General features: G+C 29.5%; 2 protein-coding genes and 1 long non-coding RNA gene across 3 annotated transcripts; 1 reads left to right on the forward strand and 2 right to left on the reverse strand.

Annotated features, from left to right (window-relative positions):
* Positions 1-1,311: 1,311 nt before the first annotated feature.
* Positions 1,312-3,221, reverse strand: LOC107932124 (eukaryotic translation initiation factor). The gene is made up of 5 exons (XM_041089470.1): positions 2,868-3,221; positions 2,083-2,251; positions 1,869-1,994; positions 1,567-1,632; positions 1,312-1,489 (listed from the first exon to the last, which is right to left on the reverse strand). Exons 1-5 carry the CDS (start codon positions 3,074-3,076, stop codon positions 1,442-1,444), a joined length of 618 nt encoding a protein of 205 aa, XP_040945404.1. The 5' UTR covers positions 3,077-3,221; the 3' UTR covers positions 1,312-1,441.
* A 9,336-nt stretch (positions 3,222-12,557) lies between these two features.
* On the forward strand, positions 12,558-13,275 carry LOC121215256 (uncharacterized). Its single transcript, XR_005910969.1, has 2 exons — positions 12,558-12,705; positions 13,019-13,275. It is a non-coding gene; the product is annotated as an uncharacterized lncRNA (long non-coding RNA).
* Positions 13,276-14,123: 848 nt separating this feature from the next.
* Positions 14,124-16,413, reverse strand: LOC121215257 (60S ribosomal protein L23). The gene is made up of 4 exons (XM_041089473.1): positions 16,267-16,413; positions 15,687-15,971; positions 14,518-14,559; positions 14,124-14,345 (listed from the first exon to the last, which is right to left on the reverse strand). The coding sequence occupies exons 1-4, from the start codon at positions 16,277-16,279 to the stop codon at positions 14,263-14,265; spliced, it is 423 nt and encodes a 140-aa protein (XP_040945407.1). The 5' UTR covers positions 16,280-16,413; the 3' UTR covers positions 14,124-14,262.
* Between the last annotated feature and the right edge of the window lie 2,822 nt (positions 16,414-19,235).

The raw sequence follows: 19,235 nt of genomic DNA on the forward strand, positions 1-19,235 counted from the left end.
CCTGAATTATAAAAAAATCCAACCATCTCCAAAAGTCCATGTATTTTTAAACTATTGTGTGACTGAAAATTTTATTAAGTACATATTTTTTTAGCAATGTGATAGTTAAAAAATACATGAATATTTTGGGATGGTTGGATTTTCTTTTATGGGTCGAGTCGGGTTATAAGTAAATTAGTTGGATATAATATATTTCCCCAACCGAGTTAGTGTTAGTTGACTCATCTCACAAACTCAATTAATTATTTTATTAATAGTATAGATAGATAACTTATAATAGAAGTAATAAAGTGTGCTTATGTAATTGACATGAGTTTAACCCGCACAATATGCATATTTTATTGTTTTTTTTAAATTAAAAGAATAAACACTCTCAAATAGTACAACTTATTTTAAATACAAAAGATTATTTTTTTATAATTTCCCTTAATACTTGGTTGACTTGTAATGTCCTCAAACAAGAATTTTATTAATATTATAGACATATCATGTTCACATTTTATTTAAAGATGTTAATACATTTCAAGCCTTTTGACAAAATTTGGCATTTTTAATCATAATTTTTTGTTAAATACAAAACATGAGTTTAAATGCATTTAATCACATTGTTCTTTTAATTTAAAAATTAAAAAGTTTGAGTATTTACCAAAAATTTATGTAAAATTTTTAGCATTGTTACAAATGTAATAACAAAGAAGTCAGTGAATTCGAGCACAATTTGAACATACTTAAATACATAAGAATTTTTAATTTAATTAATTGAGATAAATGAGTTTATCGGTAGATTATGAATATATTTTTTAAAAGATAAAATAACATAATAAATATAAACATGATCAACCGGAACTAAAATTAACTCAACACAAAGTACAACCGAGTAAAAAATGAAATATAACCATAACTAGACCAAAATAAATCTAAACAAATCCACAAGGTGAGCTCGAATTTGGGTACGGAACAAGTTCTCAACTAAAATTTTCAACTTGAATGTAATCATCATCCGACACGAATATGTTCAACTTTTACTATAACGACGTACTACCTAAATATGTGTGACATAAAGGCTGGTTACAAGGTCGGAAAAAAAAAACCCGGACCGACATACATTAGAATCAACTGTCCGATGTTTCGGACGGTCAAAAGCAAGGTGAGAAAGAAGATACATGAAAGATGTTAAGGCTTGAACCTGAGACCCGACTCCTTAAACATGACAAACTTCCCTAATTTATTTTAGAAAATAACATGAATACAAAGTAAATATACGAATATGTCAAAATCTACATAACACAAAAATTATAAATGAAGGGGCTGTAGTAAAAATTTCAATATGTAGAATATAAAAAATATCTCGACATAAAAACTTTATAATCGATGGTATTACATTAAAAAAAACAACTCACATGAAAAATATTTCAAGCCCCAAAGACAACGGCAAAGATGTTCAAACATTGTATCGGCCTTTTGCCGATCTATCCCTTTTCGAGTCATCCTGCAACATACAAAGCAACCGGTCATGATAAAAGAATATGCAATCAAAATCACAAGTATAGATCGAATAATGCTTACATGGAAGCTATAAGTAATTTTATCGTTGACGTCAATGATCTCCTTCCACTTCCTCCCGATGCCCATCTACAAAACAGGGTTCAAATTAACATCATCAGCGCATATACCATTCAGAAAAGTCCCAAATTGAGAAGAAGAGACAATGACTTCATTGTACTTCTGCAAATTATACATTGCAACCTATGTTGCTCGGACTTATTTGGAAACATGGAAACATCGATATAAGAATAAAAACTCAAACAATGTAACAAGTTTGGTAAACATGATGATTAAGATGGTTTTACATCACGGGAGTCCTATACCTGAGCAGCTTCGTTCGTTGCTGTCTTGGTCCATAATGCAAGTTTGTCCTGCCTTGAGCGTACGCTGGCAACTACACCACAAATCTCATCCGCCTCATCGAATTGCTCCCCGATCAATGCCATCAACTGCAAAAAATGAGATATAGTCAACCAAAATCCCAAAACATCTTATATAGGTCACAGCAGACATAACAATATGGCTCGAAGCACCCACGGTTTCAAGCCACATATTCTCGAGATTAGCCTTTCTGTTGCTAGTGACAGACCACTTTCCTCCACTAGCACACTCGGGATCTTCCCATTTGGGCTCAATTCCGGCCTTAAACAAGTGGAAGTCAGTATTCCCGGGCAACTTGCTGGGCTTGAATATTTGATCATACAAACTGAAACATGACAAAAGTATTTTCAGTCTCGACTTCCAAAGCGAACAATCGAAAACATAACAAGGCAAACAACAGAAACCATCTTAAGTTCCCTCGAATCTAAGAGGGAGAGGTATCAATAAACCGAATCATACGGAAATGGTTGAATTTCATAGCTAGACCTGACAATATTAAACGCAACAATGAAAAAAATAACTAAAACAAGACATAAAACATGATACAAATACACGAATGTTTCCAAATCTATATAATACAAATAATCTAACACATCAAAATTCATGTAGATATAAAAATGTCTTAAATACAATATGCACAATTTTCCAGGTCTAACGCTAAGATCCTAGACAACAATAACCTCCAATGACAATCAATTTCTCACTAACCAAACACAGAAATACAAAATACCCTTTTTCTCTTTAAACAAAGCAAATCTCCAATAAATCAATGAACAAACAAAAATACATCAATAACCCAAATGGAAAAGAACTTTTTTTTTCAAAGGATACGAATAAATCCAATCCATAAATCGAATAAGGCACGATCTAGACCAACTAAAAAAAATCAACAGATCTTCAGATATAGATAAAAAAGGAGAATTAGGTATTTGAATAAGTACCACCAAAATTCTTCTACGGTGTCAAATGTGTAAACCTTGCGTAGAGAGGTACCCCAAGCGGCGCCTTGTTTATGCCCTGTTTGGTTATCAAACCAAAAGGTCCACTTTCTCTCGAGCTTATGTGGTTGCTTCTCTGCCCCTGTTGTTGTTGCCGCCTCTGGCGCCGCCGCCGATATGGCGTTAACTTCCACAGCCGCCTCGCTTGCCATAGATGTTCTTTCTCTGTATTTTTCTTTCTTTTCTTTTCCGCTTCGTCTTTAGCCAAGCTTAAAGGCCAAAAAAAAAAAGGGAAAGAAAAGAGGGGAAAGTTTTCAGTTTTGGATTTTCCTTTGTAGTTTTGGGTTTAGGGTTGTTAATGGACTTGGGGCTTTATTAGTATTAAAAGGCCCGAAATAGTGAAATTATTTTTTCAATTTTAACTTTTTTTATTTTTCAAAAATGTATTTTAATTATTAAATTCAAATTTTCAATTACATCAAATAATTTGACGTGATTTTTTTAAACATGTGATCACGCCATATCCATACACATTGACCTTTTTTTTTTCTCTGTCTTTTTTTTACAATTTTGACAATTTTATTCCATTTAAGAAAAATAATAATAATATTGATTGAGTCTTTGTAACAGCCTAATATTCAGTGATAAAGGGAATAGAGATTTAAGATCACTAAATCCGACGGGTGAGTTGAAAATTTAATAAATTAATACCTATGAGTCAAATATGAATATAAAAGTATTTTTTAATTAGTGAATTTGGTGATTTAAAAGAATTAATTAGCTAAATTGGGTCGAGAATGAGGTATCGAGACCTCGACTTCATAAACCGAGCCATAAACATTTTTAGAAATATTTATGGAGTGTTGGTGAGGTAATAATAAAATTTAGTCAAAAAATTTTGACGTTTGGGTGGTTAATTAAATAAAAAGGACTAAATTGAAAAGGTGTAAAAGTTGCTAGATGGATTAAATAGTTTAATTGTCAAATGAGGAAGGACCTAAAGTGAAAATAATCCCAAAGGAGATATTTTCGGCAATAGCTGAGAATAAATCAGGAAATGGGTGAAATAAGGGCAAAATTGGAAAATTGCCAAAATTGGCTAAATAAAAATGGGACTAAATTGGAATATCTAGAATTCTCTTCATTTCTCTTCATATTCATCAGCTGAAAAACAGCCATGGAGGAGGGTTCAAGCTGGTTTTCATACTCTGGCTTCATGTAAGTTTAATTCTTGCTTTCTCCTTGAAATTTTTATGTTTTTGGACTTTTACAATTGGGTCCAACTTATTATTTCATTAGTTTTTGATTCCATGGATAATTTTTGAAGTTGTTATGGATGAGCGCTGGAAGTATATGATGACTTGGCATGGAATTAGAGCTTTAAATTGTTTATATTTTGATTTTATTGAAATAATTGAATAAAAGGTGAATGTTAGGGACCTAATTGTAAAAGAGTTTGAAGTTAGAGTTTTATGTGAAAATTATGAATTTCAATAGTTATGAAATAACTCATAATGTCTAGAAAAAGTATTAATTGAGAAAGTTATCTTAATTGAGGGGTTAATTGAGCAAGGACTGAATTGTATGAATTGTGAAATTTGGGGCAAAATGGAAATCAACATTTTACACTAAAACTGTTTTGGACAGCAGCAGTAGTCTAACTTTGAAAAATTACCAAAAATTATAGAAATGGAATTAGAGGATGAATAAAATATGAAATTAAAGCTTATTGAGTCTAGTTTCTTATAGAAGAAATGATGTAAGCAATGAAATTGTAAATTACGAGATATGATAAATTTTGTGAGATAAGGTCAGAATGATTTTGTGTTCCCCTGTTCTAACTTTGTAAAATCATCAAAAATTGGATAAAAATAATTAGGGCTTAAATTTATATTTTTAGAATCCTGGATGAGTCTATTTTCAAGAGAAACAAATGAGGACATCATTCGAATCCTGTACGAGAAGATAATTAATTTTTAGTGAAGAAGGGTCGGAACTGTCAGACAGCAGAACAGGGGAGACTTCAATGAATAAACTGTAACCAAAAATTATGAAATTTTTATGGTAAGAATATATATGAGTCTAGTTTCTGGGAAAATTTATGGATCTTAATTTGGAGTTCTGTAGCTCAGGATAAAAATAATTTAGTGACTATGACACAGATGAACAGCTTGAATATTCACATAAGTAGATAGTGAAAATTATGGATAATGTTACCTACAAGTGTGTTGTTTATACTAAGGATGTGGATGGAGAGGAGGAAGAGGAAAAATATATATATATGAATGACTTGTGTATAAATTGATCACATGCCCGATTATAATCGATAAATGTTGAATTAGAAATGATATAATGTTTTATTTGGAATATTTATTATGAAATTATGATTATCGCTGTAATACAAAAAAATCGAACTTGTGAGTTTATATAACTAAATTTTAGTGACCATTTGTTAATATTATTAAATTTCAATATTATTTTATGTATGGTGATTAATATTTATATTTGTTAATTGTTGAAAATAAGTAAATTATGTACAAAAGTTATGAAATTGAACTGAGTATTTCAAAGGAACGAAACACAAAAAATGAGTACGATCTTTCAGTGAAAAAGATGAATTGACGGTAAATTACCCAAGTAAACCGAGATTCAGCATTTGTTGCGAATTCTCGTGTTTGCTTTCTGTTTAGCTCTTACGAGCTTCCGTTAACTCATATGAGTTTCAGTTAACCGTTTTGGGGTTTCAATTCAACTCTGATGAGCTTCAGTTAGCCTTCGGGCTTCCGTTTAGCACTTCTGTCCTTCAGTCAGCCTTTGGGCTTCCGTTTAGCACTTCTGTGCTTCAGTCAGTCTTTGGGCTTCTGTTTAGCACTTTTGTGCTTCAGTCAGCCTTTGGGCTTCTATTTAGCACTTGTGTGCTTCAGTTAGCCTCCGGGCTTCCGTTTAGCACTTATGTGCTTCAGCTAAACTTCGGGCTACAGATCACGAAGTACTCAATTCCGTAAGACGTTCTCTAATTTAACAAAGATTGGTAAGTGAGATATGAAATTAGTATTGGTAGACTTATGGTTATTATTGATACTGATTTGAAATAAGTGTACCCATTGATATTTAAATTATTCAAGGGGTAAAGTTCTGATATGAGATAATATGAGTTTGAAATGAATTATTACCGGTATATACCTGAAATATATGGAAATAATGGTACGTGAAATATTGATAAAATGAAATGAATGATAAATGTTTATAAAGAAACAGCAAAAGAATGATATGTATCATGATATGCAAAAATGTGATTATCTTTAATATGTTGTTGCAAGGGAAATTATGTATGTTGAGACGAGCAATAAACTCAAGTGTGATATGATGAGAAAATAAGTTTATCTATGTTGAATTTATATGAATATGTTCAAATATGCTAACAAGTGTTGCTGTTGATGCTTAAACAAGTGCCAAGCTATTTGTTAAATGGTAAAATGTTTATTTTTGTATGATGTGTTGAAAGGGTAAGCGCTCAAATGAAAATGTACTTGTACTCGTGAAAGAGTGGCAAGTTTTAAGTTATGCAATATCTTATGAAATAACTTATCATGTGATTAATTGAAAAGAGTTATGTCCAAACGCACTAGCTTGTGGGTATGATGGCATGGTATGCTTATAACCGGTGTGTTATACATAAAGAATGAGTGTGGAAAGTAAAGAAATACATATGAAAATAAAGGAACTCGGAAAAGTTAAAATTATTTAAAATCTTATTAAGCTAGAGATGATATGTATAAATAATGCTGTGGATTTATTTACTTTGTGAATTGATGAATATAACTTCGTGAATATCACACAGCCTGTGACCCCTTGCAGTATTGAAAAAAAAAATTTAAATATTTTCGAAAAATTTTCTGAGTTCTCGGTTAAGTCCCGATATATATATTCTGGGCCTCGATGGCTCACATAAGAGACACTATGATTAAATTTGATTGATTTCAGGTATGAATGTTATGTGAAGCGAAATTTCTGTTAAATGATCTGTAAATTTTGGTAATACTCCAAATCCCTATTCCGGCGACGGATACGGGTTAAGGGTGTTACAGTCTTAACTCAATCGATATGGATATTGCTGTCAATATAATGGGCTGAAGCGAACTATCCTACTATTTATGGGTTGATGATGGGTTATATGTAATTCTGTTGGAAAATCCAAAATAAGAACTTGGTTATAATATCGAAAATAAAAAAATTTAATCAAAATTGTACCTTTTCGATTCGTCAGTATGTCACAATTTCTCTAAACTTTTGGGCCAAATTGTAAATAAAAAATATCTTTATAAATTTTTTGAAATAATTTCTCTAAATATTTTTCTCTCTATAATTTTCTCTTGAATTCAAGTGTCTATGCAAGGCTCTAGGTAATAAATTTAATCAAATATGATTAAGATAAGTATTTAATTTAATTTAATATTAAATCTATTAAAGTAATATTACTTTTGAGATATTTAATTTGAAATCAATTTTTCTGATAGAATCCCAGTAGAAGTGTAATTTCTCCACTACTCCATTGGTGACCATTTGTTGGCTACTGGAATGTCGTTGCCACAGCTGCTAGCACCCCAAGCCAATTTAGTCCAAGCCAATGACGGCCTCACCGGCTCAATTTCACATATTTGGTTCAATTCGACTACTTTTTGGATCTTAGTCTCAATTTTGGGCTCCCGAGCCCTATTTACGATCTCAGGTCCAATTTTCAAGTTCAATTACCCATTGGGCTAATTGTTTGACTTGAAAATTAATTTCCAAAAATATCATATTAATTTTAATTAATTTAATTTTACTTAAAACTAATTTTTCCAAAAATCACTTAGATTTTTTAAATTAATGTTTAAAGAAAATTCTTTAATCAAATTCTCTAATTGAACAATTCTTACGACCATCGAATTTAATTCCATGTCGAATTAATAGACTAAAGTATTTTCAAAGTCGTAGAATTTCCTTCTAATTTAAAAGCAGTCCAATCAAGCTTTTATTAAACTAGCGGAGAGACCAATCGAACATATACAATTAGGTTCTAGTAATTACAATTATATCCAAAAGCATCGTTCTGATAATTCACAATTACTTAATCATCGAGCTAGTCCACCAGAAGTATTATGATTGAAATCTCCTTATTGTATACTCTTTATGGAAGCAATTCATCCAATTGCTTTGTCCAATGACTTCGTAATGTGTGTGTTACCCTTATTGATATCCTTGATTCCTTTGAGCTAAATCCATTCACTCAATATAATCATATTTTATCTCATTGTCACCATTGTGTCTTATTAATGATTAATATGGTCATTGTCAACAAATGACCACGATAAATTGCTCGTTCCCTGTGACCACGTTATATATTTATCAATTTACATAATGCCAATGAGAGAATAATTTTAACTTTTTAATTAAGCTATGAACTCCACTGTTGCTAGTAAAGTCATGCCATACACAAGTCATGTACCCAACATACCGACTATTGGCTCAATCATCTTTAGAGCATAAGCCTCTACTTATATCAAACCACATGAGTTACATAAACATGGTTAATAACTAACTCAGGAATTAGGTAAATCACCCATAATGTCACAAGTGAATTAATTCACAAATTAATTCAAAATTAATTCATTTTGGAACCAGTCTAATGTATTATTTTTCCAATTAATACATTTATGTCTTTACCCATTGAGTCAATTGCTCCGATAGCTAAGACTAGTCATTTCCTCAATTGGATTTATAGATGACATAATAATCTTTTTTAAGTATTTGAATCAAATACTCACTTTAATTCTTTTACGTGATTACAAACTCGTTTAAATTATCTACTGAAGTAAGTTGTCTTTTTCGCAATGTAAACGTTTTACAATGCCAGTTATAATCAGTTTGAACTTAGACAATCAATGAGCTAATATTTGCTTGTTGCAGTTTTGCTATGCATACAAAACATAAAAGACAGAAATACAAACGACATAATAATAAAATATAAAATTAACTTTATTTATTTATCCATCATTCAAATAAATAGAAAACAATTATATGTTTATTATAATATGGACACATTTCCCAGTAAGTTCTAGATATTGTGTTATAGAGAGCAAACATGATCAGAACCAATAATGAAATTATTTAACGATTAAATGTTCGATTCAATTTCAATAGTGGTCGAGAAATGTTGTGTTGATTAGGGGCGAATCCAAAAAAAAAATATAGGGTTGAAATTGAATTATAAATTTTTGAGAAGTTAAAAATATAAATTTATCATGTATTATTTATGATTTTACTATTTTTTTGAAGGGATTTTTTTTTCATTTTGAGGAGGGTAAAGTATGATTTAATCATATATTAATTCACCCGAGATGCTCATAAAATTAGATTGTTCAAGCATTCAATACTAGATCCAGATCTATGATTTGCCGATGAAATGGTTATTGAAGAAAAATGTGAAAAAAAACATTATATAGACAATTTAATTATGAAAATTTAGATCAAGATACTATAAAATCATTTAAAAAAATACCGAATTAGACTATTTTTTTGAAAATTATGAAACTAGGCCGATTCTACAAAAATTTACAAAAACAAGTATTTATAGACCCAAAGTCTTAGTTCCATTGTTTTCTTAAGTTTGTGAGATATTGGATATGAGTATATATAGACTCATAATCCATTTGTAGCTTATTCCTAGATAATGTGGGATTGTTTATTCTTTTAACTCTAATAAAATAAAACATTATAAACTCTTATACAAATATTATCATAATAAAAAAAGAGACAAACTTACACATATAATAATACATAATATTTTATATATAGATATTAGTGCTGCCACTTTTAATGTTGATGTGGCAGGAAGTGCTTCCAACTGGAGTAGTTTCTTATAAATAATTGGAAGCGTTTTTCTACAGATCACCTGAAACGCTCCTAATTTTATAATTTTTTTAAAATTTTTTTCATTTTTTAGTAATTTAGTAAAAAAATTAGCCTTTTAGTACATGTTAAAAAAATTATTATTGGACTCCATAAATGATCACGTCACTCTATTAGAACATGTTAAGTTTTTAATATATTACATATTATATTTATTAAATTTGTAGAAAAACATATATAATACATTGTCGAAACAATTTTTTGAAAAACGGGAATCGACTTAAGTTTTGGAAACGAAAATAAAAATTGGGTGTGGGAGTCGCCACCAATCCTTTTTAATGAGGTGTGATCGGGTCACCTCGTAAAAGTGGTTATTTTTAATAAATAGTTTGATTTATTTAAACAACGATTTTGGTCCACGCAATCAAGAAAACAGGTTCGGGAGTCGGTTACGCACGAGGAAGGATTAGCACCCTCGATACGCCCAAAATTGGTACCTAGTTGATTAATTAGTGTCTTAGTGTCGAAGATTTGAAAACTTAAAAGAATTTAAAATACAATCCATCTTTGTATTAATGCTGATTTAAATATGATCGAATAAATTAAAACGGATGTTAAGGACCGTCTCATCTCGAAGTAATAAAATGTCACGCCCAGTAAGTTAGGACACGTCATCTCGAACTTTGAGAATAAGCTTGCCTTTATTTAAAATTCATGTATTTTAACTTTTTTTTTAAAAAGGATGTTCGGTTATTTAGGGTAAACGAGAAAAGTCGAACCCAGTAAGTTAGGGCACGTTTTCTCAAATTTCTTAATACCGAATATTGCCTTTATTTGCAAAAGCTCGTATCTCGAGATAACAAGATCTCATATTCAGTAAGTTAGGACACAATACCTCGTATCTTCGAGAGTAAGCATTTATTTCAAAACTCGTATTGTGATTTAAAAGAATATGCCGCTATTTAGGTTAAACGAGAAAAATCGAAACCCAATAAGTTAGGGCATGTTTTCTCGAATTTCCAAGCACGGAATATTACTTTATTTTAGAAAGCACAATTGTTTTATCGAGTGAAAGACTAATGAATTATGATTTTATGGCCAAATGAGAGAACAAATTATAATGATAATATGTGCAACAAAGAACGTAATGAACGTAATAACGTAAATAACGATGACAAGTGCAAAATAATCAATAAGATAAATAATGGGTTAAATAAAAATAATAAGTGAATAAACAAAATTATTTGATAAGATAAAAAGAACTCAACTAACAAATAATAAAAAGCTAAGCAAATAAATGTGAGAATAATAAAAAAGATTAAATAAAACAAACAAAAAAATGATAATAATAATAATAATAATAATAATAATAATAAAACAAAGAATAATTATAATGATACCGGAATAATGAAGATAATACCTTAATAACAATGATATGTTAATAATAATAGTAATAGAGAACAACAATACATTAATAATAATATATGTTAATAACAATAATAAAAATATGTAAAAAAGGGAATAATAATATAGTAAAAATGATGATAATATGTTAATAAGAATAATAGTAGTAGTAATAATAAAAAGATAATAGCAATACAAATAAAAATAAAAATAATAGTAATAATGATAATAATAACAATAGTAATAAAACAGAGGAAAAAAAACAACATAACAATAAGAGTAATAATAATAACTATTATAATAATAACAATATAAAATTAATGATATAATAAAATAATAATAGGAAAATAAGTATAAAAATAAAATATAATCATGGTAATAATATTTGTAGTAATAATAATAATAGTAAGAATAATAATAATATAACAATAATAGTAATATAACTAAATAATAATAATAATGAAAATAATACTGACGGTAATAATAATAATAATAATAATAATAATAATAATATAGTTAAAAATAATAGTAATAGTGTTAGAGGTAACGATAATAAAAAATAGTGATAGTAAAATAATGATATTGGTACATAAATATAAATAGAGATATAATACTTTAAAATATAATAATAATAATAATATAGGCCAATAAATTAGATAAAATAAATATAGATGAAAATATACTAATAGCAATAATACCATAGTAATAATGATAATAATAATGATAATAAAGATAAATAATAATAATACTAATGTTAATAATAATAAAATAAAAATTGTAATAATAGTAATAATAAGAACGTAATAAAAAGAAAAAGAAATGATAACATGTAAATAGAAATAATAGTATATTAATAATAATAATATATGTTAATAATGATAATAATAGAAAATAATAAAAATAATAAAATAAAAAACTATGTCAATAAGGATAATAGAAATAACAGTAATAAAAATAATAATAAATATAATAATAGAAAACAATAATGAAAATAATTAATTTGAGAATAAAACAGCAAAATAATGAAAAAGGGACTAAATTGAACTTAAAGTAAAAGATCGGGGCCAATTCGGAATAAAAATACAAAGGAAATGACCAATTTGGGCGCGGGGATAACAAGGGAAGACCAAAATGGGCAATATCCCATCCTCCCAAAACGCACAGCACCAAGAGGGACCAAATCGAAAACCCAAAAAAATTACAAGGTAAAATTAAAATTTAAAAGAAACTCGATTCCAAAAAAATAAAATGCAGAGGGACTATTCACGAAAAATCCCTTTTTTCCAAAAAAAGCAGATCCTGCTGGCGGGTCAGGTCAACGCGCGGGTCATGAGGCAAAACGACGTCGTTTTGACATTAAGAGGGTGAATAAAACGGCGTCATTTCGAGTGGCTATTTAAATCAGTTTTTTTAAAAAAAATTCATTCTTTCTCCTCTTTTAAAAAAAAACCCTCTTTCCTTTTTTTTCTCTATAGAGGCCCTTAGTCCGCAGCCGTATGCGGCGGGGAAAATGTCGAAAATTGCCCCTTTTTCAGCAAGATCGAAGGTAAGTCCCCTTTTTTCCTTTTTTACACTTTTTATATATGTGTGTATATATATATATATTTATATAAAAAAGATTCAAAAGAAGGAAAGAAAAAAAATAAAGAAGATGGAAAAGAACCTTTCTCACACTGTTTTTTGATCTTCTTTTGTGGTTTTCTGGTTTGTCTGTTTGGATCTATTTTGGATTGTATTAATCTCTCTTTTTTTGTTCTATTTCATGTTCCAAAAAATTACATTCGGTTTTCTTGGCTTTTATAGCCATTTACAAAAATATTAAAAATACATGCTTGTCACTTTCGTTTTAACTCTTGCAGGTGCAAGTGGAGGAGCAGGTGGCGGTGGATGTGACCATGGCAGACCCGGGCAGGTGGTGGTGGCAGATGGACAGAAGGTTGGGGCGGCACACCTAGGGGCTAGGGTTTCTTGGAGGAGTTTAGGATAGTGGGCTAGGGTTAGGTTAGGTTTGGGTTTAGTTTAGTGGGTGTTGGCCTGGTTTGTATCTGGGCCAAAATTGGGCCTCAACATACATAAAATGTCTTTTTTTTTATAAATTTTAAAATATATAATTATAAACTTTTAAAAGTCAAAATAATAAATAATAAATAATAATTAAAAATATTATAAAATTTAAATACCTTAGAAGAAATTTCCTGCAAGACAAAGACAGAAGAATCAAAAAATTAACAGTAAGATTTCTTGTACAAAGAAAAAGCTCTCTACAGATCAAAAAACGGAGATTAAAATTAAGTATTCTCTGCTAAAAAAAAAGTAAAAACAGTGTATATTTTCTACAGAAATAATAGTCTGAAAAAACTCTCATTTTGTAAAGAAAAGCAGAATTTTCAATACAGAAACCAAAACTTAATCAAAATTAATTTACTTTTAATTTTTTTCATCTTTTGAAGATCCTCTCTTTTTTCTTCTGGCTTTATCTTGCAAGAAATTTCTTCTCCTTTTCACGAAATCCATCTTCTTGACATTTCTCATTTATTTATTTCAAAATTTTATAAAAAAATTGTTTTTAAACTTTTTTTTGTTATAATATTAATAATTTCAACTAATTTTCTTCAATTTTTATATTTTTATAATTTATATGTTTTATGCTAAATTTTATATATACTTTTCTTTTATATATCTATTTCTATTTTGATACTTTTTAATGTATAAATACATTTAATAAAAGAAAATATTAGCTTTTTACATAAAAACATATGGCAAATTATAATTGGCCATAAGAAATTTTTTTAACATCTCTCAAAAAACGTACCAAATTGAGAATTTAAATATACTTTAAATACAAAATTGAAAAAAAAAGTCTAACTACTAAAGTGAGAGAATTAAGCCAAAATTTAATAAAGCAGCATCAAATAAGATTAATCCAAATGGGGATGACACTTGATAAATATAAAATTATCCAAATTTGCCAACAAAAAAAATTCTTCTCTTATATCGGAAAACCTGTCCATAAAGCACATTTCTTCAAATCCAAAAAGAAATACAACAAAATATTGAAGCAGCAAACTATAATATTATAGTCCAAAGCACAGATTTTGACTTCCTAAACAATAGCATTGGCTGCACTTGCAATCCTTGGCCAAAGATCGGCACACTCCTTCCCAATTGGACCAGTTATAGCAGAACCTACAATAATCGTTACCAAAATGTCAATTCTAATATCTCCAAGTTTTTTTTAATGTATTTTAAGTCATTTGGAAGAATATATCCGAAAATGAAATTCGCTCGTGGTCTAAAAAACATCAATGAGAATGAATTGGATAATTTCTCAAATTTTAAATGCTTTTGGACCAAGTACCTTTCATTTCTCCTTTTGGATTCACAATGACACCCGCATTATCTGCAGACAAAACAAGATTTGAATCAAAAAAACTTCATACAGAAAACATCAGAAATTATCATTTTTGGAGCATATATTTACAAGTTTTTGGAACAAATACATTCAATCGAAGACAAGTAAAACATTTGATTACATGTAGGGCCCAAATGGAGCACATGCAAGCATAAAAAACTTATTGCATTTGCAACGATGGACCTACTCGGTTTTCCAGACTCGTAACTGTATCAACTATTGAGCATTGAAGTGGATACCTGACTAATGTCTGGTTATATGGACATTATTTTAACTAATTATCAATATTAGAATATTTTCAGGACTCGGAAGTTTTCCAATGACAAGGTGAAAATTTGAGAACATGTACGGTCCAAATGGAGCACATGCAAGCTTCAAAAACTTAACGCATCTGCAACGATAGACACAACTCGATTTTCCAGACTCGTAACTGTATCAACCATTGAACATTGAAGTAGATACCTGACTAATGTCTGGTACTGTAACTCGTAGCATTAGGGGATGGCAAGACAGAACATAAAAATCATTTTATATAGAATGTCCCAACCTGGACAGGGATGATAACCATAGTTTACCACCCGGTATTGGGGTAAGGTTGGTACATCAATTTAGCTGGTTATGGGACGTGTAGAGAAACACTGAAAAAAATCTCCACACTACATCTCCAGCAAAAAAAACACAAAAATAATTTATAACAATCTACAAAACACAAGGCAGAACAAGAACAAATGTATCGAATCGCGAAAAGGAAGATTCCAAGTTAAGAGAAATCTCCCTCGATAAATTATTCGACCATTTGAATTCGTTTTGCTGGTCTCAGGAGGCATCAAATCACAGTATGCACAAGTGATTGTACATATCATGACACTGCTTAACCAGCAAGCCTCTTTCATATCTGTACCATGAAAATAATGTAATAAACTTCACCACATCAATGATTCCATGTTTTTCACAGCCATAATAAACAAATCTAAATAACCTATGTTCTTGAACAATTCATTTTGCTTGTTATCCACAAGTTCAAGGCATTCAAACATGAGTACAGAGATACATACGCAAATCAAAACGCAAACATAAGTTCGAGCAACATCAATCGATAGGAAGGTGGATTTTACCTTCAAAGTACATGTAAACACCATCCTTTCTGCGCCATGGCTTGCGTTGTCTCACAATGACAGCAGGCAAAACCTTCTTCCTGAGATCAGGCTTCCCTTTCTTGACGGTAGCCATCACCATATCTCCAACACAAGCAGAGGGCAACCGGTTGAGACGGCCCTTGATTCCTTTCACCGAGATGATATAAAGGTTCTTAGCACCAGTGTTATCAGCACAGTTCACTGTGGCTGCCACTGGTAAACCCAGTGACATCCTGAACTTGTTTCCAGCTGACCCTCCACGTCCTAATCACCCAAAAATCAACTTTCAGCTATCAAACAACTTATAATATAAACAATAATCCACATTGAAATAAATCATTCATTCCTTTTACGTTTTTATATTAAATCGGACAAAAGCTATTGAAAAAAAAAAAAACTTAAATTCATTTCTGGTTTCTGTTGATTTGGGTTTTTGTTTATAGGCTTAGATACGAGCAAAAATTATAAGAAAAAAAGAAGCATGAAAATTTTTTCCGTTGTTTTTTTCTCTAAAACAAACAAGGGGTTCATAAAAAAGAAAGAAGAGATGGATACTGACCTCGCTTCGACATTTCTGCGGCTGAAGCGAACCGAATAGCAAAAGGTAGGGTTTTTGAGGTTTATATAGACAGCAAATTAGGGTTTTTTTGTTCCCTCTGAGGATGTTTGTTCCTATTGGTGACGCTGATGATTTCTCCCCTGCTATTGGGCCTGAGCCCAATATTGTACTCAGTAAATTTGATAGATTTTATAGCAAATATTTACTTCACAGCTATAGAATTTTTAAATTGATAATTATTATAGTCAAAATGATTTTAGTCAAAATAAATAACTTTAAGTATCAAGGTGAAAATAAATGGATAATTTTTATTTTAAAATTTAATTTTCTTTTGAGAAAAAAATGGAATATAAAGTAAGATATTAGGGTAATTAAGATTAGTCAATTTGAGTATTAGGGTTTAGGTTTCTTTATTGAAAAAATATCAATCATTTTATTTTAAAAAAAATTGAGATTTTTTCATTAGTTGAGAAAAAAGTGAGTACTTGAAATCAATCAAAAAAAAAATCTCAAATTTTAAAAAATGACACGGTCGATCAATTTTTTCAATCAAGAAAAACAAATACCTAATACTCAAATTGATTAATAAGATAAAATAAACACAAAATCTTTAGTGCAAAAAAATTTTGAGACATTAAAATTTTTATCAAGCCAAGTTTGACATAAAAATTTAGGTTTAAAGCTTAGCAAAGGTAGAAACTTCAAATTTTTACTCCTCTTTCAGTACAACGGATGTAAAAGAAGAGTGATGCATTAAATAATAGATATCAAGATGTTTGGTTAAAAAAAATAGTGATATTGATATATTTCTTATCTGTGTTTGATAAGAGATAAAAGATAAGTGTTTATTTATAAATGTACCATCTTACCCTTAAAATCTTTTAGTTTCATATTTATTTAATAGTTTTCACTATGATTATTATATTATTTTAGTTACACTATTGTATTTATAAACTTAAAATGATAATATATTTTAGTATAATATAATTAAATTTGTATTTAACAAATGTAATATGTTTTATTCAATGTAACAATAATTTCACAATAGATCATAATTAAAAAATATAAAATTCAAGATAGTTTTAATCTGATTCTTCTTTTGCAAAAATATAAAAAAAAAATCATTATAATTAATATTATAAATTAATGTTTATTAGTAAAATTGCATTTAAATTAAGAACCATATCGTTAATTAAAATAAAATCATTATACACATTAATTTCAAATAATCAATCTAAAAATGGTAATATCTTCACATAAATATCTAACATCAATAAATATTTGTTCATGTGCTTTAATATATTGATGCAATAAATAAACTACTTAATATAAAAATAGAATTTAAGTAACTTAAAAGTGATTTGTACTAATTAATAAGATAATATTAGCTTCACAATATACGCAAATTTGCCAAGCAAAAGTATCTTACATATTAGCAACCTAGAAAATTACTTACCAAAATATAACACAAAAGTTAGTTCATTTAATGAACTTTAAATTTTAGGTAATTAATTCCCCTCGCATAAGAATCCTATCACCCACATCTTTTTTGGTTCATCTAAGATAGTAAAGAAAATGAGCATATTAATTTAATTACTAGATATCTTCCTAGTAGGAATAAGTTTTTCTGCTTAGGATAGTCCTGTAATTTTCATAAACTCATCCAAAAGTTGCATAGATCTTTGAAAGATCAAGTGCTTCGTCCCTGAGCTCTTTATTAATTCTTTTGTAGCCTCGACCATTTGCATCTAAATATCTCGGCAATTCCATAAAATTCAATCTTATCACTAGTATTCATACCTTAGTCTTTCCAACTCCATCGACCCTTCTAATCTTGGCTCTACTAGTAGATGGGGACCTTGAATGACTATTATCCTCAAAATCCTTTGACAAATCAACATTTCAATTCCATTAAAGCAATCTTCTTCCGCACCTATACCATTTTCAATGTTCTCAGTTCCACCATTGTCATTCTCCTCTCCTTCCAGATCTTCAATAATGTCAATTGGTGTTTGGGCATCCTTTCCAGTCGCACGATCTTTACCATATATCATACTCAAGTCTTCGAAATATGGTAGTGTCCTAGTCTTGAATAAGGTTACTTTTTTTGTGACTCTACATACATATCAAATTATTAGTTTTGATTGTAACATTTTTTCCAACACAAGTAAAAATCCTTGTCTGAATCCACAATCAACATTGTGGATGCCCAAGTGGTACAACTCAACAAGACATTGCATCAACATTTTATCTTCCTCATCAGTCCAATGTCTCTTATTGGACTTGCTACTTGAACTATTACATTTAAGATTCACCTCGTGACTTGTCATCCTACTAATACTATATGCCAAAGTGGAATAACATAATATAACATAACTATTACCAAATCAAATATAACTAATTAAAACAAATAGTCAAATGCAATTAAGCTTAAATGAATATTACAAAGAAACACATTTCATGTAATTACAAATAAAATGTTTATGGAAAATAGTTTGCACTTTAACAACTAAAATTAGTTCAACATTTTTTTTTGAAATGTTCATACAACTTAATTCAATTCAATTTGTTCCATTATTTTACCTCATTGATATGGAAGCCCTCCACTCGTTAAACATTTCAGTAGCAAGTTATTGTCTAGACATGTTCCACTCATTTGTAGGCTCAATTTCAGAAACTACTGCTTCATAGGTATAAACATCCTCGACCTCATGTGTAGCAAGCAACATGCAAAGATAATTCGATTTTGTATCTTAATGGATAGAAAGAAGGACTCCTAAATATACTCCATCTCATCTTTAAATAATTAAAACACTTTTCAAATATATTTAATGTAGAAGCATGCATTATGTTGAAAAACTCTTTAGCAATGGTGGGTTGGTAACTACATCTCAACTTAGTTAAATGATATTGTTGCCCTCTAAGGGTGTTAAAAATCATTCTAGATGTGCACAACCTGTATCAACAAA

Source organism: Gossypium hirsutum, chromosome A02, assembly GCF_007990345.1.
Source record: "Gossypium hirsutum isolate 1008001.06 chromosome A02, Gossypium_hirsutum_v2.1, whole genome shotgun sequence".
NCBI classification, from domain to species: Eukaryota; Viridiplantae; Streptophyta; class Magnoliopsida; order Malvales; family Malvaceae; genus Gossypium; species Gossypium hirsutum.